The sequence below is a fragment of the Centruroides vittatus genome, unplaced genomic scaffold, assembly GCF_030686945.1.
Source record: "Centruroides vittatus isolate TY-2023 unplaced genomic scaffold, ASM3068694v2 contig_1916, whole genome shotgun sequence".
Classification (NCBI taxonomy): Eukaryota; Metazoa; Arthropoda; class Arachnida; order Scorpiones; family Buthidae; genus Centruroides; species Centruroides vittatus.
Window position 1 is genome coordinate 122,885 of NW_027121179.1, and position 21,673 is coordinate 144,557.

At 33.7% G+C, this 21,673-nt stretch overlaps 2 protein-coding genes across 2 annotated transcripts; both read right to left on the minus strand.

The window, feature by feature from the left end:
- Window positions 1-1,926: 1,926 nt before the first annotated feature.
- Window positions 1,927-5,037, minus strand: Fkbp14 (peptidyl-prolyl cis-trans isomerase Fkb14). The gene is made up of 4 exons (XM_067264722.1): window positions 4,632-5,037; window positions 3,892-4,037; window positions 3,118-3,248; window positions 1,927-3,038 (listed from the first exon to the last, which is right to left on the minus strand). Exons 1-4 carry the CDS (start codon window positions 4,808-4,810, stop codon window positions 2,871-2,873), a joined length of 624 nt encoding a protein of 207 aa, XP_067120823.1. The 5' UTR covers window positions 4,811-5,037; the 3' UTR covers window positions 1,927-2,870.
- Window positions 5,038-7,268: 2,231 nt separating this feature from the next.
- RpS26 (ribosomal protein S26) lies at window positions 7,269-20,663 on the minus strand. Its single transcript, XM_067264771.1, has 4 exons — window positions 20,562-20,663; window positions 11,548-11,725; window positions 8,634-8,770; window positions 7,269-7,356 (listed from the first exon to the last, which is right to left on the minus strand). The coding sequence occupies exons 1-4, from the start codon at window positions 20,562-20,564 to the stop codon at window positions 7,312-7,314; spliced, it is 363 nt and encodes a 120-aa protein (XP_067120872.1). The 5' UTR covers window positions 20,565-20,663; the 3' UTR covers window positions 7,269-7,311.
- Between the last annotated feature and the right edge of the window lie 1,010 nt (window positions 20,664-21,673).

Below are 21,673 nucleotides of genomic sequence, written 5' to 3' on the forward strand. Positions count from 1 at the left end.
ATTGTTGAATTTTATTGTTCTTTTATTGTCCAGTGTAAAAAAAAATACAAAAAAGTTCCAATTTGCTGGAGGAATACAGATTTAGAGGTTTTTCCACTAAATTCAGGGGCAAATCAGCAGGATGGGTTATTTAAAGTCTGCCCATATTGTTTAGTGGAGTTTCAGACATATCATGAGTCATGAATCTGGCGATGAGATCCAGAGCAGGTTACTTCATCAGGTTTGTTTGCCCACCAACCAGAGGGTGGGCAAACAAAGCAAAAGCATTTACATGCTTTTGCTTTGTTTGCCCTCCCTCTGATTGGGTGTTAGCTGCGTTGGATATTTTGCCCCATGTTGCCGTACTTTTAGTCTAATGTACTGTACCTACGCCGTCTGCGTCCTAAAGTGAAAATTTGTTTCTCTGGATTGCCAAAAGATGAATATTTTTTTGACATACATTGCACCTGGAAAAAAGCCATTTAGGGGTTTCACAATAGGTCAGCAACCCTGGGCCAGTAGCACAGCCACTACAAGCGAAAGTGCCAAATATACTGTCAATGTTTTTTTTTTTTTTAAATTCTCTCTGCCCTGTGAGCACCAAGGCGGCGAGGAATTTTATTAAGCCTATTGTAGGTTCAGCCAGGTGAGACTGGACCCAACATATCTGGGACGGACCACTCTTTGGGTTCCTTAGACCTTAGATACTTTGCCATCCCACCTAGAACCAATCTAATGGCTTGGATTGATGGATTAAAGCAGGCCTGGCCAACCCGAGGCCAGTCACGTTAAATTGTGTGGCCCGCTAAGAGATATTATATATCTATTAAAACTTTCATTTCCTGTTATGTGGATACCCATGAATTAAATAAATGAAAACTTGCATGTGTCATTGTTACAATGTGCAAGTGCGAGTACGAACTCTTGGTATAATAATAAATACTTATTTATTTTGTATTTGTTTTACTTTTTTAAAAGCATGTTTGCCTAAATTGTGGCCCACCATAATGTTACGCATGATCAAAGTGGCCAGCAAAACAATTTGGGTTGGCCAGCCCTGGATTAAAGCAACACAATACATGGGTGATCCGACAAGGGGCATACTTCCCAAGAGGGCTTTCTATGGAAAACTGGCCTATATTTAGATGTTAAACATGTGAAGAAAACAGAAAATTCCATATGGTCAGGTATAGACCCACAACCAACTATCAGTGGTTTTATTCACTAGTGGGCTCAGGCTCAATGGGAAGAATGGAACCTAACAGTTAAACCATACCTTTCAATTTTAAATAGAAATTAATAAACCCACTAATTTAAAGAAATTAATTCTTCTACTCTTTAATAGGTATTGAAAGAGCAAAACAGTAATTTGCTCTGTCAAAATTCATAAAAAGTAATATATCGGGTGGGCAAGCAAGAGTTCAGTGGGAGCCGAAATGTAGGTTTTGCAAAATGCATGGGAGCCGCAGTTCTGTACTGTCGTGACGGATAGTATGGTAAGGCTTGCAATTTTATTATATGATATAAATATAATATAAAACAAATATTGAATTTTTTTAATAAACATATTTTCACAAAATTATAAAAATAAACAGAAATTAACACCTTCAGCAAGAGCTGCATGTACAGTACCTCAAAAAGAGTCGCATTTGCTCACATCTGTAATAAATAATAAATTTCCATTTTAATAATATAACATATTTGTTTCATAAATAAAATGAATATTCTATTTTTCAGAAGCTATGATCTGGAACTAGTGAACATATATATAAAATTCTTCCTACAAACTATAAATTTAGAATTTTATGGGTGAATAGATATATCAGAGTTCACGTTAAAAGTTGTAAATTTTAAAGAAAATTTTATTCAATTTATACTTTGTATTAAAGATTCTAATAAAATAAATTTTGTATTTATAACTTTTAATACGTCAAATAATGATAAACATTTATTATATATAACGCTGAATAAATTTTATTCCGCTAATAAATAATTTTACATTTATTGTTTATTTGGAATACAGTAAACACATGATTTACAATCCATCACTTTTTTAACCAGTTTGTGGGAATTAAAACCCGTTTTTATGGGTTTTTCCAGGTTTACGAGTGGCAACATGGAGTGAATTAGGTCCAATATAATCTGTATCAAAACATCAAAGTTCCTGATGATCTGATGCAGACTCAAATCTAGGTACTTCAAAGTAACAGATCGCATGTTTAGTGCTTGTCATCTGGACACTAACTTTATGTTAGTGTCCAGATGACAAGTTGTACAGTACTTTATATTGTCTACCTTCTTGTTGGCCATTCTGACATAGTATTAGGTTTAGCACTATGTCCAAGAACCACCTCAACATATGACACTGAACTTACAAGAGGTAGGATGGCCCACATTACAACAGTTCCAAATGAATCAATTGGTTATAAAAGCGGTACATTATGGTATTTAATTCCAAATAAACCATTAAAACTGAAAATCAAAACACTGATTTTTTATGTCAACCTGTAAAAGTGTAAAATCACCAAAAACAAAACACTACCACCAAAGAAATTTACATCAAAATTAAGTTTTGATTCCTTCCATGTATGTACATTTTTGGCATATTATGTGGATAATTTTGTACCATTATAGATTATGATTGACAGGTTTTACAAACATTTATTGCTTTTATGAAAAATCTAGATCCAAAATTTTCTGATGTTTAATATTATAAAAAATTTTAACAATATCAGAAACATCACTTTGAACCGTTTATGAAACAACATTAAATAGGAACGAGAATTGATCATTTAGTCACTGATATGTGTTCATATAAGTTACTGACGTCTAAATAAGTGTTAACTCCAGAAAAATTACTTAAAAAAAATAAAAACATTGACTAAAATAATCTATAATTCATCATGCTTTGGACCACTGAATTCTTCATGAGATATAAAACCATTCTTGTCTTTATCTTCATGTTGGAAAATATCCTCTACTAATTTATCTTGGTCCGGAAAATCTTTCATTCCCGCTGCTTCCGCTTCAGGAATTTGCTTCTTGATGTAATCACTAACCTTTAGAATTAATAATAATCATATTAAAAATAAAAAAACTAATAATAAAAAGTTTATAAAATTAAAATTTATATTTTACTTCTTCTCTTGAAAGCTGATTATCTTTATCAGAATCAATTTCCTTGAAAATATTCAGAGATGGAGGTCCATCTTCAATGCCAACACATTCGACTTCGAAATAAAGAGTTGCTTTTGGGGGGATAGTATCACCTAATTTTATAAAACAATCAGTTGTTATTAAATGACATAACATTCATAAACTGATTTAAAAAAAAAAAAACTATAATTTGTAAAAAATTTTATGTATAAATTTCTTCAAATTAAACATAACACAGTACAAATGCAATTGAAACCCTATCTCAGACAATGCCATTAAAAGTAAAAAGTCAAAGGAACCAATGGTCTACAAATAACCCTTCAAGGAATATAATGATGAAGTATATAGTATATAGATATATCCTGGAAGTAGTTAGTGCATTTCTCGTGTTTTATGAGCTTTTACACCACCAATAAAGTGGAAAACAGTTGATTTTTAGCATTATTCTGAGAAATAGTTCCAGATGTTTTCACTTTTAAATTTTACCCCATTTTTAGGGTCTTCAAAATTTCAGACAGGCTAATTTCGGGGCTATATCTCACAAAAGGTTGCAAAGACCATTGGTTCCTGTGACTTTTTTACTCCTATGAGTATATTCACAGCTCTAATAAGGTCCAATTGCCTCATTCATAGCTGCATTTTTTACTGATAACACAAACAAATGATAAATACAAAAATTGCAGAAAATTTTTTGAAAGTCACCTAGATACAACAAATTTATTTTTATTTTATAAAGTATTAAAGTTACATTCTCACCCGCTCCGGCATCTCCGTATCCTAAATGAGGCGGAATGGTCAATCTACGCTTTTCACCTATACACATATCTATCAATCCTTGGTCCCAACCTTTAATAACCTGACCGACGCCAAGTTGAAACTTGAAAGGTTCCGATCGATCGTGGCTAAAATAAAAGCATTTTACTTATGTATCCAGATTCATTACAATAGATCTACAAATATTCAATTGATAATAGAATTATTTTCGGTTAATGTTACCGTTGGTGCCAAGTTGGCGGCTCATCTCTGATTACGGCAAGGAAACAGTGGGACACACGTTCTAACCTATTCTAATAAATTACCATAATTATTAGCAACCAAATTATTAGAATAGGTTAGGTTAGGTTAGGTTAGAATGTGCATCCCCAGTTTCCTTGCTGGAATCAGAGACAAGCCGCCATCTTGGCACCAAGGGTAACATTAACCTTATTTTATCATCTTCAATCTCTTATTTCGTCATTAAATGACATATTAATTATCTTTAATATAATAAATTATTTTATAGACTAGTCATAAATTCCATAATTACACACCAAACAGCATTGTATTTATTATACATTAAGATTGCCATTTTAAATCATTGTTAAATTGCTAGAGAATTGTTTTTTTTTTTTAAATTATATGCTGTTAAAATCTACCATACGTAATCTGTAGAACATCTGTTATGACATAAACAGTTGAGATTTATGACGATCAGGGTTTATATCTCGGTACCTTACCTGGAATCGAAGACTCTCCCATCATCTAAAGTGCCTTTATAATGCATTGACAACATATCGCCCCTCTTCGTCGATCTCTCGCATTCTGTTGGCTTATGTAATACATCGATTTCTAACTCTGAATCCTCGCTTATTACCGATATATAAAGCAGAGAGAATATTAAATAACGTGTGTACATCTCTACTGTTTTGGATTCGAAACTCACTTAATACACGTGGCACAGTACCTTTATATATCGAATTATAAGCCACGTGTATTACAGGATACGTGCTCCGATTGGTCGATTAGTATCGCTGTATTAAAGATTATGTAACTGAACTCTTTACGTGTGTAAACAGATTATTATTACTATCGAACTGTTTAAACTTTGCCACGTTTCACGTTGCTATAGTATTTTCGTGACATAATAAAAACAAAAGCATATTTTCGTGATAGCGCCATCTAGTAATCGAACAATAACGCGAATTTAAGTATTGCGCCGCCTGGAGGAAAATATTCTTTATATTCATTAATGCGATATTTTAAAAATATTTTAATCAGTTTTTATTGTTTTTAAACAAGTTTCCATTACATAAATTGCATTTTTAAAGATAATTAACCCATCTTAACCATTACATACAATACAAAACGATGTTCGGCAATACTGCATAAATTATTGTATGCCCGAAATAAAAATATTGACGACAAAATTATCAGAATAAAATCTTATTCTCCTGCATTTGTGTATGTTATTTTATGTTCTATAATAACATAAAACAAAAACAGCTGTTTTTAAGTTATCCAATAAGCGTTCGCGGATTAAAGTTAATAGTGAGGTTGAGGCCGAAGTTTTCAACGCGAAAACGTGTACGTCGGACGTTCAGCGCCGCTTTCCTCTAAGCCTAGAAGTTTGACAATGGCCTTTGGAATGTCGAGTATGATTCTGACTGACTTTCCAAGCGCCATTGTCAAACTTCTAGGCTTAGAGGAAAGAGGCGCTAAACGTCCGAAGTACGTTTTCGCGTTGAAAACTTCGGCCTCAACCTCGCTAATCTTACAGGATGGCTCTAAAGTATATGAGGTTTTGTCCTGAATTTCTAGAGAATATCTTCACGACAAATTTAATGATGGAATGATGCGGCTTCTTCGAAGTCCTGATTTAAAATGTGACACCGAACCTCGGGAACATGCAGTAGACAACTTATCGGGAAATACTTTAATGATTTCCAAACATAGCGCGAAAGAACACGGAAAAAAAATTAATATCTGTGAGGAAATTAACGGAAAGCATAATTTCTAATACGTACGAAGGCTTCGTAGTTGTGCCGAAATCACATCGATCAAACACTTCTAGCAATGCTCATATTTTAAAATACTATATAAACAGACTTCGCTGGGTAAAATGACGTATTAAGTCCAGTCAATGCACGCCCAAAATTGCAATATACACTGGTTAGGCCCATTTAATTAAACAGTTTTGCGACATATACAACGCAACTGTGTTTCAAATGTCGGATTTTTCGCTCGGAATCACATCACCGAACCAATTCGATTCTATCAATCCAAGTCACATATTCAATGTTCGAAAAGTAATGGCATCTAATAGGCGTTGGAACTGGAATCGCAGCTTCGTATTTCTAAAATTTCCAAATTGTACTTTTTTCTTTGACGCTTGCAGAGATTTTCTAACGAAATTTCACAGCGAGCGAATCAATTCTCTTCTAGAAATTGATTGCACGATGTCCTGGTGTTTGGCAATACATTCTAATTCAAAAATTAGTTACAAATAACGCATATATAAAGGATGAGTTTTAAAGAAAACCTACTAATTTTGATATGTGATTTCAATATTAAAGAATTTAATTCCAGTATTGTTTGTTTGTTAATACACATGGATAAGCAAACCAATGACAGTCTGTATCAAACGAAACAGGTATGTCGTTGGCTTGCTTATCCGCTGTATTAAAGTCACTTTATCAGAAATGCTTGAACAGTGTTTTAAGCCTTGATGGATATTCTCTGAAAGCTTTAAAAACGAGACATCAAGGCTCAAAAATATTTTAGATTCACTCCAAAAACACACACTGTCTTAATTAAGTTCAATACCATTCTTTAATTTTAGAACATTACTTTCAATAAGGTCCCAAAATATAAGTTGTTACATGTTTATTTTGAAGGTCTGTGTAAGAATTAAATTAATAAAATGTAAAAAACAAAATATATTTTAAAATGAAAGCTTGAAAATCATGTTAAAAACACTTTATGCCTTTTTCTCTAGCAATTTATTGTTTCTGTACTGACATTTTCAGATATATTTAATGCTAATCTTTAGGCAACCACACACAGAACATCACAACTTCGAGCATGAAAGATTACATAAACGAATTATGTAATGTTTCGTGTTCAAATTTTGTGATTTTGTTGATAAGACATTATGTTTAAACTTTTGGTGTGTGTCCTTTTTTGGAATTTAAGCTGTAACGTTCTGTGTATAGTTGCCTGAAGACAAGTGTTAAACATATCCAAAAGCATTAGTGCAAAAAATAAATTGCTACAGAAGAAAAAAAGACATGAAGTACTTTAACGTAACTTCTTTGAAATCTGTGGTTTAAATTCGCGTTATAACTATTGTATAAACGACAATAAACAGGCATAAGTACGGAAACAGTAATTCTTTTATTTCAAAATTACAGTAGCATTTTATTTGCTAATGACACGGGGGATGTTACCACGAGCTCCAATGTCCTGAAATTAGAATTTTTCTTTTATTTAACTGATTATGAGAAATTTTTTATTACAATTATTAAAATCAATTTGAAAAAAAAACTGTTAAAATTAAACTCTGGACAAAAAAAATGCATTAAAATAATTTTATTTTTATATTGGCAAACATTACAAAACTATAATTTTGAGAAAGGTACGAAACATGGAAAAAAAACAGTAGCATTCACATTTGCTATTTCACTCAAATAACATAATAATTTATTAATTTTTTTCCAATATTTTAATTAACAAAGAATTCTATTTTAACAAAATTGGTAACAGTTGACAGCCAAACCTGGCTACAGAAATCAATTTCCAAAAATTATGATGAAAAAGGATAAGCGTTACGCAATAAATTCTAGAATGTCCTCCTCCTTTCCATTGCTTACGGTATTTTACTTTTCCTCCAATAGCATTCGTGTAATTAAATAAACTTTTGGCAAGATTTTTAATATTACTATATATAATTTGATCATCTACTTTCTATTATAAATTCCAGTTATTATTAGCGTTATTATCCTCTAAAGCTAGTTCTCAAGCTAAAATATAATAAGAATTGTTAATTTTGAAGTAATTTTTTCTGTACAGTTTATTGCTGTTGCTGAACTACATTATTATTATGATAAGAAATTTAGAATCATAAAAATCTGTTAACTCCTGAAAGTTAGTTGACATATTAACCATTTAATAACTTTTTTAAAACAATTATAAATACAGTCGACTTATGTGGAGTCGACTGCAATTTTTAATTTACAATATAAATCACTGAATGTCTATCTTCTATCGATTAATTTATTACAAGAATAAGAAATACTAGCCTTGTTAACCTTATTTTACATCATAAAAAGAACAAAAAACATGTTTAAAACTACTAAGAAAAATTGTTTTGCATCCACACTTCATTAATCACATGGTAAATATCTTAGAATTTATAGCATAATCCTTAGATTTATCATACATTTTTAGATGAATGTTATGAAATTTCTATGAGAGATTATTGAGCAGATTTTTTGGCAACAAAGACAGTATTTTCTCTTGTACACCTGATTTCAGCTTATGAGTTTACATAGAGCATTTTATATAATAAATACCCATATCTCCCCAGAATATAACTGATACAGTTTATAATAGATAACTTTCTATTATGTGAATAGAAAAATCATTTAAATAAATTATGTAGAGATTACACGTATAATTAAGGTATTATAAAAATCACTTAGAAATCTCCAGAATTTCATAAATTGTAGCTATTGACTTACACCTAGTGGGCGCTGGAATCGAGGTGGTGGCGTACGATCCTTTCGGGCTTCTTTTGATCTATTTCTGACAATCTTGGAGTGAATAGCGCAAGACACACAATAATGGAGTTTTGCATATAGTTTTGGGAGAGCGTAAGCTGTTAAATATAAAATTTAGTTTCTTTTTAGAAGCAGAAGCTGTCATTTTTAAAATTAAAATTGATTTGCAAAGTTCTAAAACAATTTTAATGATTTATAAATACAGGAAATGCTTCAAATATCAAACAAACAGCCAGATTCCTTTATCGAGCTATTAAGGCTAATAATTTACCAAGCAATTTTGCAGGAGGCTAACCACCGGGCTGACATCTCTTGCTAAACACAATAATTACAAATAAATACAATTTTAGAATATTCTGCAAGAAAAGATCAGCCCAGAGCAGATTTAAGTCGCATCTGGATTGATTTTTCATTTGATATTTGAAGTAATTATCAGGTTACTTATATTTATTATACACAAAATGCTAATTAATACAATATACTTTGTAGAAATACAGTGGATGATTAATACATTAATGCTTTATATATCTCATACAATGCATTTTGGCCTCTAGTGTTAATGGCCCACATCAGTTAGGTAATCCTATTTTAAATGTAAGACAAAAGATTTTTTTAACAATAATACAAAACTCACACATTTATAAACCAATTAATATCATTGAAATAATAATAAAATGACATTAATTGATTTATAAACGTGTGAGACTAACATTGTTAGAAAATGTTTTGCCTTATATTTTAAATAGGATTATCAAACTGATATCTTCCCAGATTCTTCACAGAAGACAAGAATTATTACCTTGATAAACCAAAAGCATTTCTAAATATCCAATTAAAAACATTCTAACAAACTATAACTGAATCTCAAGTACTTTTGCAGAAATACAGTATGCACCAAAATATAGAGTACTGAAACATGCACATCGTGAACACTCGTGCATTTGTTGACGGGGCATAGCTCCAGCTGTAAGTGCTCCCAATGGTGAAAAAATAAGCTGTGTTGTGCAGTTGTTGTTGGGAATGGGTCTCTCGACATAGGAAAAAGTATTCATATTTGAGTATTATGTAAGTCACACTGAAAGACATGAGCAACAATTTTTTATAAATCAATCTATTAATTATGAAAAACTAAGAACACTGTCATAATCTATAGACTATAGACAGTGCAATGAGTGAGTCATGACATTATTAGCTTCCATCGTGTGACGACAGACAGCCAATACAAGATGGCTGCAACTGATATTTCGTTTCACCAGCGTGCTGTGATTGAATTTCTCTATAAAGAGTGGCTGCAGTAGAAAAATTCACCAGAAACTTCAGCATGCATATGGAAATGTGTATATGGGTGCTAACAGTGTTAAAAGATGGGTTTCCATCTTTAAAATGTTTTACCCAAGCATCAAAGATCAGTCTTGTAGCAGCCATCTGTGGAGCTCCATTATGAGCTTTGTTTTTTGGGAGTCAGATGGGGTGATTCAGGTGAATTTCTTGAACCCGGACAAACTATTAATGCTGCTTGGTATGTCATGACACTTCATAAGCTCTGTCGCTTATCGCCTGATAAATGTCCTGGAAAGAAGATCATCCTTCAGCATGACAATGAAAGGCCACATACTGCTCCTTACACCATGGAGGAAAGTCAGTAAATGGGACGAGAAGTTCCTCTGCATCCTGCCTACAGTCCAGAATTAGTACCCTCTGATTATCACCTTTTTGGTGTTGTGAAGGAAAACACATGAGACCCATGTTATAAAACAGTGCAGGACATCAGTTTTTTCATAGTGTTGGAACAAAGTTCTGTCATAAGGAAATTTTCAAGCTCCCACAATGGTGAGAAAAAAAAAAAAATGGAGACTATGTGAAAAAATAAAGTGATATCGGAAAAACAAATGCAAATTAATCTGATTTATGAAAAATTGTATGACCCTTGTATTTCCACTTACATAGAAGTGATTGTAAAGGGAAACAGTTTGAAAAAGGTGGCAAAACAATTCTGAGAGATTTAAAAAGACAGCACCAAGTAACACAGTTATGTTATCTATTGCTATAAAATTTACTCTTCTGATAGTGTACTGCCCAACAGAAAAGGTCTGGTCAACCAGTTCCAGGATATGTTTGAGAATCTGTGTGAACAATTTAGCCAGTGGTGCACACTTCAAACACTTACATTGTACATACTGTGGTAAATCAACAGGTTAATAATGTGTATGTTAGTTTCTTTCAGAAGAAATAAACTCCAGATGACAACAAGGTAATATTGTTAATATATTACGTACCTCAAAGCCTGTTACCAATGTGCAATTAACATCAAAAAACGAAAAATTAACTTCTACGAACGTTTTCAAACCTTCAATGGTTCTTCAGGCAGCAACAAATTTCCATTAGGATGTCATTAAATTAGAATGATCATAATAGAATAATAAATTAGAATGTTGTTAAATTCCGTTAGAATTTAATGGCATTCTAACAGAAATTTGTCGCTGTCTGAAGAACTGTTGAAGGTATGAAAACATTCGTAGAAGTTAATTTTTCATTTTTGATGTTAATTGCACACCAATAACAGGCTTTGAGATACGTAATAGATTACATTCCGGTATTGAAAAAGTGAAGTTATAATATTGTTAATATTGTTTGTCTTTTCGTTTCAGTACTGTATATTTTGGAACATTCTATACATTCTTTTAACAATTCAAAATAATCACCTTTCTTCTAAATTTCCTTAAAAATAGAGAAAATGACTAAAATTTATGCTTTGTTTGAACTAAGCAATCCCTACTAAAGATGCCAACCTTCTTCATTGAGAACATGCTCAATAGAAATTGTAAAGTTTAACAAGCTATTGATATTATTATATACATAAAGATTAAATACTTACTTTCATAGACACTTGCATCTGTGATATCTCTCACAGCTGCTGCTTCAACAATATTTCTAATTACAAATTTCTTAATTGCTTTATCTTTTGGAACGCATCTTGCACAATTGGTGCAACGGACTGGATTGACGTGTCCTCGTCCATGCTTGCTACGTCCATTGTTACGTCTCTTAGAAGTCTGAAAGAAAAAATTACATACGAGTCTTCGTATATTACGTCATAAAATAAAAACTAATGTACGTATACAAATATTAAATATAAAAACGTGCAGTGTAAATATCAAGTGGGCCAAAAATATGGAAAAATTGATTGTTGAAGTTAATAATAGACTTTCATGTCAGAAAATATATAAAAGTATTTTTTAATACCATAAATTTAACTCAAAATATGGAACAGTTAACAGTAAAGCAAAAATACACAATATGTACTTACTCCAGCACAGAATTTTAATGAAACTACAAATGTTTTCAACCACATTTAGGAGCCTTTATCAGGTGAATGTAGCCAAAAACATTTGTAATTCCATTAAAATTTTATGCTGGAGTAAGTACTATGGTGTATTTTTGCTTTAGAATGCTATAAATTATGTATTAAGCAATTTTATTCACTATCATTTTAATACAATGCAGAAAAAGTCCAGTTTATGGTGTTAACATGTTATAACAAAAATATGAGTACAAAGATCATTATTTTACCGTAACTCAAACGTTTTAAACATTACATAATGCCTTCTTCAGGATAAAACACATTTGAATAAGCCCAATATAAAGCTTCTATTCCATTACATTTTAATGATTTATTCCACGAGATATAAGATCTATTTTAAAGTAATTAATTGATTTCTAGGCCATACCACAATTATTACTATACTGGGTCCTGAAAAAAAAATTCCCCGACTTTAGTTTGGTGTAACTTGGTGGTCAATGTGTGGAATGGCACGTCAATACAATGTGTCCCACAGGTATAGTTTTGATCCATACAAAATGGCTAAGATGACTCTGGTTAAATCTAGTGTTTTTGAATGCTTCATTATAACCACAGATGGAAAACATTGTGTCAATGTTCAGTTGAAGATGAAGATAATAGCGGCGATGATGAAAAATTCAGCAGAAAAAAAGATAAGCATGTTCGGTGATTTTGATAGAAACATCTGATGATTCGTTATCCTGATGAAATGTCACTCTGAGTTAATATATTTGGTTAAATGTTAGTCACTGCTAGTTTTAAATTAGTTTTGATGTCAGTCAGTCAGGCGATTTACTATTTTAATTTTTACTAAATTCATTGCAGGAAAAACTGTTCACATACCACCATTGTATAAAATAACATTTGAAGTTTTGCTAATACTGCCTTAAGCTGGGAAATTGGTATATTTATTCATATTTTATGCAACACGGGATGCGGGTTGCCCACCCCTGCCCTAAAGTGTCCACCTTTAATATCCGAAGAGCAAAGAGTTAAATATTTCAAAATATGAATACAGGTACTCCTCACTTTACGACCTATCTGCTTAACGACCACTCACACTTATGACCAATCGAGTTTTGACCTACAATTCGGGGAATCCCCTTTCTCAGCTTGAGTGTCGATCAGTGGCGAATGGTGACATGTGCACTAACTGTACTATAAGATTTTTATGAATAAATTTGAAGTTTGTTGCATAACTTGTATAATTTTACAACGATCCTATATTCCCAGCGCAAGTTCCTCGCTTATCGACATAGTCGTTGGAACGGAACTCGGTCGTAAAGTGAGGAGTACCTGTATTTGATTAATGTTACCTATGGTTCCAAGATGGCAGCTTGTCTCTGATTCCAGCGAATAGAAGGGGGAAACAGTGGGGATGCACGTTCTAACCTAACCTATTCTAATAAATTACCATAATTATTACCAACAAAATTATTAGAATAGGTTAGGTTAGGTTAGAACATGCGTCCCCGCTGTTTCCTTGTTGAAATCAGACGAGCTGCCATCTTGGAACCATAGGTAACATTAACCGAAATTTTTTAATCATCTGAAAACATGAAGCTATTTCTATCTAGTGTAAGCAACTGTGTACATTTTTTCAAACACTTCACAAAAAACTTGACGCTTTTAAAATTAGTGAATTTTTAAGTCACTGTCATAGCAAATACTACCAAGAGTCCTGAAAGTGCAAACCATTAAGAATCATATTGTCTTCTGAAAATAAAAGTATTAAACAAAGTAGAGCTTCAAACTGTCAAGTCAATATTATTTTAAATCTGGCAAGAAGTTTCTCATATGGTTCTGACAAAAGATGATTGCTTAGATACTGTTCAAATGCTTATTCCATTATATGTTACCATAATAGGAAAAAATTTTTGTTTTGTTTTATATATATATATATATGACAGCTAGTTCTTGTTTAAGAACAAACTAATACAGGTGAGTTTACTCAATGAAATTCACCATTAACCAAATTCCAACAAGTTCTTTTTACCTCATTATGGTATGGTCTGATCTAGTGATTAAATAAACAGATTACATATATTACATGTTTTTCTCATTTTGTTTAGAGAAAATTCTCATTCTGTGTACTTTAATCACTATCTTGAATGTTGTAATGCAGCTGCAGTATGGAAACATGGCAGAAGTTCAATTTTATTAAAAAATTTATGCTCTATGATGTTTTTAAGCATAGGCAACTTAATCTTGTCTAGGGGGTCATAGTTTAGGGTTTGAAATATATACTTGTTGATACATCAGTATCCAGAAACCAGTACTATACTATTTCCAAGAATAAGAATGGAACCGATTCTGAATGTGTATCACTTTGTAGCACAGCAACAAAGCTGTTGTTTTATTCAACGCAACAGTACAAAAACTTCTAAAAATTCAAATAAAACATGACACTAAGTGATTTTTTTCAAATTTCTTACAAAAATGTTGAAAAATTCAGACAAATTATAACAGTTAAACACAATTTTCTAATATACCTTGTCGTCGTCATCATCCATTCTTATCTTGCTGAGTTTTTCTCTGTCTCGGAGAGATTAATTTGATTGATAATTTAGTATTTCCTTATCCCGGTAGGGGTCGCATGTCCCATTCTGGCCCGCACATCTCATATTATGATTTGCCAAATCATTAATACAGTAGAGAGTCGTTAATTGGAATCAATTGGGGACTGGGGTTGTTCAGATTAGTGATTTGTTCCGATTACCAATTATGTACGAAAAAATACATTAACCTGTCCGATGTTCAAATTTTTCTCCGTTGCGTGTCGCTTTGTGTTGAATTTTCGTCGATTTTAAGCCTAACGAAAATTTTTATAATAATAATCGAGGCTATCGTATCGTTAAAAATTATTTCTGCATTTTGTACAAACAAAATAAATATATTGAAGAATATAAAAACATGAAAATGATACTTTAGAAGTATCTCTATTATCAAAAATGTTTGATTCAGCACGACACAGTCCGACTGAAAATCGTTCAGATTACCAGCGATTCCGATTAACGACTCTCTACTGTAATTATGTTTTACTGATGTGACTCACAGTAGCTTCCTATATTCTTTGTTATTATCGGAACGTATGGCCATTACTCAGTTTTGCAGAATGCATTAAAAGATAATGACTCTTTGGGGTCACGGAGACCCACAGTGACCCTTAACTTCTGTGTAAATTTGTAATATTAATGTAATGTAAATGTAATAAATATAATTTTTTTAAATCATGAAGTGACATACCTTTTCTATAATAAAAATAACTTTTATCATCACTAATTGTTTCGTGTTTTTTTAAATAGAATTTTTCAGATACTTATAAAAATTTCCCCAAAATTTAACACACAAATTCAAATGTTAATAAATAATTAACTAAGGCTTACAAAGTTAACATATATGTTTATTTAATTACTAAACAGAATGAGAAATAATATTTAAAAGAAAAAAGTGAAAAAAGTTAAACTGTTAAGATATAAATTAATATTTAAAATGCAGGTCAAGGTGACACGCAGCGACCCCTATGAACTGTCAAATGATGTGACCCCTACCGGGTTAGTAGTCTACCCAATGTCATGTTTTTAATGTGTTGTTTCCATTGTGCTTGATGGCTGTGTATGTAGTCAATCATTGGTTTTAAGACTTGTTTACAAGATATGACCTACTACAAACATTTTACTTGAAACTGCAATATGTATGAATTTCCTCATTCAAACAAACTCACAACTTACTGACAATCTTGGTTCAATGAGTAACCATATCTAAGATTTTTCACATGTTGCATTGTTGAACAAACCAATGACAAGATTGAAATTGTGTTAGATTATATTCTTACCAAATCTGAAAAAAATTAATGCTATTGTGCATGTTCAAAACAACTTACAGGTCATATTCTAGCACATCATGTAAAGATCTGAATCATTGACAAATCTTGATATGTTTTTTGGGTGCAACAAAATGTTAATTGTAGTTATAGCATGTAAACTAACCTTTTTACTTACAACTTCCTAAAGTGCTTCATCATTGCATTTATGGTCTTTCATTGTGTATTATGTTTCTTCTCATAAATTTCATTTTATTAGCAGTAATCCTGCTAATGACAGTTTTTCTCAGTCCAGGCCTACCATAACAAAAAATTGGTCTTGCTGGTTTTGTACAGCCTTAAGAGAAAGTTTTTTTGAATGATAGGTTTCACAACTTTGTTTGACTCCTCAATCTGTTTAGATACATATAATACTCAAGATGTCGATGATACCAATACTGCCATTATTCTCGTGTTTACAAATTTCATTTTGTACAGGTTGCTTTATTTACCTAGACATCATCAAAGATTTGACTGACGATTTGGATTAGAGATATTTTCTTAAATTGAGAAAGAATATGCTGTGCAAAATATACTTATTCCTTAATTAAGATCTTTTGATAAAAAAAAAAAAAAAAAAACAGTAATCCCTCGCTACTTCGCATTTCATTTATCACAGCCTCAGTATATCACGGATTGTTCAAAAATATTCATCAAAAACTCAAAATTGAGGAATTATGACGCGAAAGTTGCTCGCACGCTAGCAGAAGGCAGGGAGTGCCCACACAATTCGAAATCCACGTCTCTGATTGGCTGGCTAGCATCCCACCATTTGATATCCCTCCCGACTCAGGAATCTCGCAAGCTGATTGGCCTAGACGTTTCTTCCTAGACGAATCTCATTAGCTAATTGGCCTAGACGACCACGCTCATTCAAATCAATGTTTGAGTGATGCTTAGTCTCGAGGTGTGCTAATTTTTGTTGTTCTCTTGTCTTTTTGTTCAAAATAGTGCTTGTGACGCCCTTGAAAATGGCTCCTAAACGTCCTCCACCCTCTAAATCCTCTAGTGAACCCAAGAAGAGAAAAATGATGACATTGAACGAGAAAGTTAATTTATTGGACATTCTTAAGGCAGGCCATAGCTATGCGTCTGTTGCACGCCATTACGGATTGAACAAATCGACGGTTTGCTACATAAAAAAGGATGAAGTAAATATCCGTAAAACTGCCTTGATATCGTTCTCCAAGAACACTAAGCGAGTTTTGACTTGTAATAAACGAATTGTGAAAATGGAGAATGCCTTATCAGTGTGGATATTGGACTGTTGGGAAAAGAAGGTTACTCTCGATACCAATATGATTCGGACTAAAGCCAAAGCCCTGTATGATAGACTTGTTCCTGAAGGAGAGTTGAATGAAGACAACGAAAATGAACCTCAGCCTAGTACCAGTGCCTCAAGTGATCCTACCTCACAAGAAAAATGTGATTTTGTTGCCAGCAAGGGCTGGTTCAAAAAATTCAAGAGATTTGGCCTTCGCAGCGTTCCTTTGTATGGGGAGGCCTCCTCGGCAGACCAAGAGACAGCTCTTCATTACATCGAGGAAGAGTTTCCGAAGATAATTGATGAGGGGGTTATCTCCCAGAGCAGGTCTTTAACATGGATGAGACTGGCCTCTTCTGGAAGAGGATGCCGTCCCGGACGTTCCTTTACAAGGACAAATTGAAGAAGCCAGGGTTCAAGGCCCACAAAGATCGAGTGACTCTCCTCACGTGTGGGAATGTTGCGGGCTTCATGCTCAAGCCCGGCTTAATTTACAAGTCCTTGAATCCTCGGGCTTTGAAAAACAAAAACAAAGCCTTGCTGCCCGTCTACTGGATGCACAACAAAAAGGCATGGATAACAAAAGCCCTCACATTCGACTGGTTTGTAAACTGCTTTATCCCGCAGATGAAGCTGTACCTCGCTGAAAAGGGGCTTCCCTTTAAGGTCGTCCTCTTCATGGACTGTGCAGGAGGACATGCAACCAGTCTCCATTACGACGGGGTCCAAGTGGAGTTCCTGCCCCCCAACACCACTTCCCTTATACAACCCATGGATCAGGGGGTCATTCGGGCCTTCAAGGCCCTCTACACGAGGTCCACGATGTAGGGCCCCATTTCCTCCATTGACAAGACAACGTGGTCTTCAGCCTGAAGAACTATTGGCGGGGATACAACATTGCAATGTGCATGGTCAACATTCAGAATGCTCTTAATGAGATGAAAGAGCAGACACTGATTGCAAGTTGGAGGAAATTGTGGCCAAAAAACGTCACCCATGACTACGAGGGATTTACATCTGATGAAGTTCACCACTCCGCCGTAGATAAGGCTGTGAGGCTGGCTCGGTTGGTAGCCAATGACGGGTTCTCCGACATGACGATGGAAGAAGTGAACACACTGATCGAGTGCCACTCGAACCCCTTAACCGACAAGGAACTCGTCGAAATGACAAGATCGGTGAGTGAGGAGGAAGAGGAGGTATATGACAACGGTGACGACAACGAAGCTGAAGAACATGGCCTTACCTTGGAAAACCTGCAAGAGCTCTGCAGTATAGCACGGACTCTGCAACAAAGGGCCCAAGAAATCAACGACAACATGGTCAGAGCCGTAGAATTCAGTAACCGTATTGACGGTGTAATGGCGTTGTACAAGGGCATCTTTGCTCAGAAGAAAAAACAACGGTCACAACTCCCTATCACAATGTTCCTCGTGTGCTGAAAACGTTCTGCAGAAACTCCTTCTGCTGCCTCTACGCTGCCTCCTGCAGCTACCCCAGCTCTATCTGAAGCTGCCCACGACGATCCAGCTCTATCCGAAGCTACCCGCAACGATTGTGTTAAAAATGAGAGGGTGACACTACTTCACGGTTTTTCACTTATCACGGCCAGTTCTGGTCCCTATTAACTGTTATAACTGAGGGATGACTGTACTATTTTAAGTAAGATTTGCTTATTTTGTCCTTGAATTAAAAATTATATATAATTATTTGTGTAGAAATTGTGTTAAATTTATTATTCCCTCTTCTTTTTATTCTGATGTCAGTTATCTCAGTTAACTATGTCAAACTTTACACCATTAAAAACAACATGTGATTCTGTTCTGAATCGAAACAAAATCTTGAGTTATTTGAGTAGTAACATGAATACTTTGAATGTGTCATGTGACGAACTCATTCCATAAGATCATTGAAGGTGTTCCCGCAATGTACACACTGAACATGAGTTACATCTATAACAAGAAACTGAGCACTCACCATAGATAGGAAACACAGCAAACTAGATTATCAAAGTTATAAAAATCCTAAGCAGATTTAAAACAAAAAGCTTTCAAATAAATGCTATACTTACTTAATGTAAATTAGGAGTACAAGTAGGGTTAAAGTTTACCTAGGGAACCCAACAGCCGCACTTCCAGAATCTCGATAGCATTTGCGATTAGAATGCGAATTTTTAATTTTCATGGGCCCCAGGACGCATGTTCTGATCTAAAATAACCTATTCTAATAAATTACCGAATTATTGGTAATTTATTATGGAACAGAATTGGTTAGGTTAGGTTAGATGATGTTTCCTGATTCCAGCAAACAGAAGAAACGAATAATTTGGTAATTTATTAGAATAGGTTAGGTTAGGTTAGAACGTGCGTCCTCGGGTCCACAAAAATTAAAAAATTCGCATTTCTAATTGCAAATGCTATTGAGATTCCAGAAGTGCGGCTGTTGGGGTTCCCTAGGTAAACTTTAACCGCATCGATAAATATCATACATAGCCAATCAGAGTTTCATCTACAACACTTGATCTGTATTCTGTCAATCATACAAGTGATTGGCTATGTGCGATATTTATCAATGCTTACTGCACCAAATGGTCACCGTGCCAGCACACCACTGCTGTGGGTAAATCAACCCCAATGGATCACAAACGTTCTTTGTTCATTTATACACAAGAAAAACTTTAGATTTCTCCTAAACTTTGTATAAAAATGTGTAGAAAATAAAAAATTAGGATGAAGAATACTAAATTTCTGATTGGCCCAGTCTTTGTTCAACATCTGAGATGTTATTTTAACAAAATAAAAAGAGAATTTATTGAAAACTCAACATAACTACACATTAAGATCCACGTTCAGTTTCTACTTATTTTTTTATGCAAATAGAGAGACCTTATAAGTAATAATTAATATTGATGTTGTTGAAACCGTGTTGTATTTTCTTATTGTATACAGGCACAATGAAGTGACATTTTCCTCAACACTAGGCTAGTTGAATCTTTTATTTAGTTAGATATACTAACTAAATAAAAGATTCAACTAGCCTAGTGTTGAGGAAAATGTCACTTCATTGTGCCTGTATACAATAATTAATATATTAATTGGTAATATTTAGAGTGATAATATTCCTGGAAAAATATGGATATGCTAGCTTCAAAAGAAAGGAAATGCACTCGATTCAATTATTTCCATATAAAAAAAATTCAGCCATTACAATATAAGCAATTGTATAATAAATATTCACTTAGAAATAGACATATTTCCAGAGTAATTTTCACGCCACGTGGAGTTAGGCTTAGCACGAGCAACAATCATAAATTATAACTCCAAATGGCTGGATTATTATTATATAACTTGATAACAACTTAAAACATTTCGTATTAAATTATTTTAGAAAAATTAAGAATTTTAGTAATGAAAATTTTATTACCATTTTCTGTATTTTCCTTACGAACAAACCGAGCCGAGAACAAAATGGCAGATGGCGTGTGAAGAAACAAATAGCTTGTGAGACGCAAGGTCCTAGAATATATTTTGTCTGGGAGGCGCTGCAATCGAGGAGTAAGATTACTTCGTCCGACTAATAATAAAATAGCCGAAATAATCAAAAATTTCTAATAAAAAAAATGTAATTCTTTATATCTTTTCAGTTATAAATAATTCTATAATTAAGTAAATAATATTTATTATAGTATATTTATTATTTTTTGAATGATTATCAAAAATGGCGATTTTTCGAAAGCGAACATTTACAAAACTGTGTTTAGAAAAAAATCATTTCATTATTTAAAAAACTTAAAAAATAGTTTTGGCAGCAGCCATATCAAGCCGAAAGCACCTGTTCCCCTTTTGATTATCAAGATGAAACTTTAAAGGTATAGGGCCGGTTAATGCGCGGGAAAACATGACTTCGGAACACCGGGTACTGCTACCTTTCTAAAAAAGGCGGTCAGATGTTGAGGCTGTAATACTACGTTCGTACACAATCCACGACTCACTTCGATCTCGATTTACCTACAATCTGGATTGTGACTGTCGCTAGTCGAACGTTGTGCTGTTCGCACAGGCAGTCTGCTTGAGAACAACTCGGCTATTACACGTGATGATAAAACTGACATAACTACGCGGTAAGTCACAAACACACCAACAAACAAAAGGGAAGTTTTGGTTAGAAATAAATACAGTACTTTTTCTTGCCATTTATCTAATAATAGACAGATGTCATCGTCTCTCCAAATACAGTATCTTTTTTATTTCTCTGTCGATAGCCCGACACGTGTTCCGCCGCCATCTTGTATTTTCTCGCGCGCGTGGCATTATGGAATCTCTCTTATGACTGGATCTAGTTTCAAGAACTCTCTCGAGTCAATCGCGATTAAACCTCGTTTCAGTCGAGATTGAAACGGTCGAGGGAGGTCGCACCAAGGCATAGTCGCCGACCTTGGTCACAATCTAGATTGAAATGCTCGGTGCGAACGGGGTATAAGGCGTCAGTCTACCTCTCTGGAGATCTCAGAATTGAATCTGGGCGGCCAATTTTTA

What these genes read in the sequence shown, in the direction of transcription:
- Fkbp14 (XM_067264722.1), bottom strand. Translation starts at nt 4,810, where the DNA reads ATGTACACACGTTATTTAATATTCTCTCTGCTTTATATATCGGTAATA. An exon ending in GGGAGAGTCTTCGATTCCAG is followed by an intron (nt 4,038 to 4,631) that starts GTAAGGTACCGA and finishes CTTTTATTTTAG; the next exon opens with CCACGATCGATCGGAACCTT. An exon ending in ATCAGCTTTCAAGAGAAGAA is followed by an intron (nt 3,039 to 3,117) that starts GTAAAATATAAA and finishes TTAATTCTAAAG; the next exon opens with GTTAGTGATTACATCAAGAA.
- RpS26 (XM_067264771.1), bottom strand. An exon ending in AGATGCAAGTGTCTATGAAA is followed by an intron (nt 8,771 to 11,547) that starts GTAAGTATTTAA and finishes TATATTTAACAG; the next exon opens with CTTACGCTCTCCCAAAACTA. An exon ending in GATTCCAGCGCCCACTAGGT is followed by an intron (nt 7,357 to 8,633) that starts GTAAGTCAATAG and finishes TTCTAATTTCAG; the next exon opens with GACATTGGAGCTCGTGGTAA.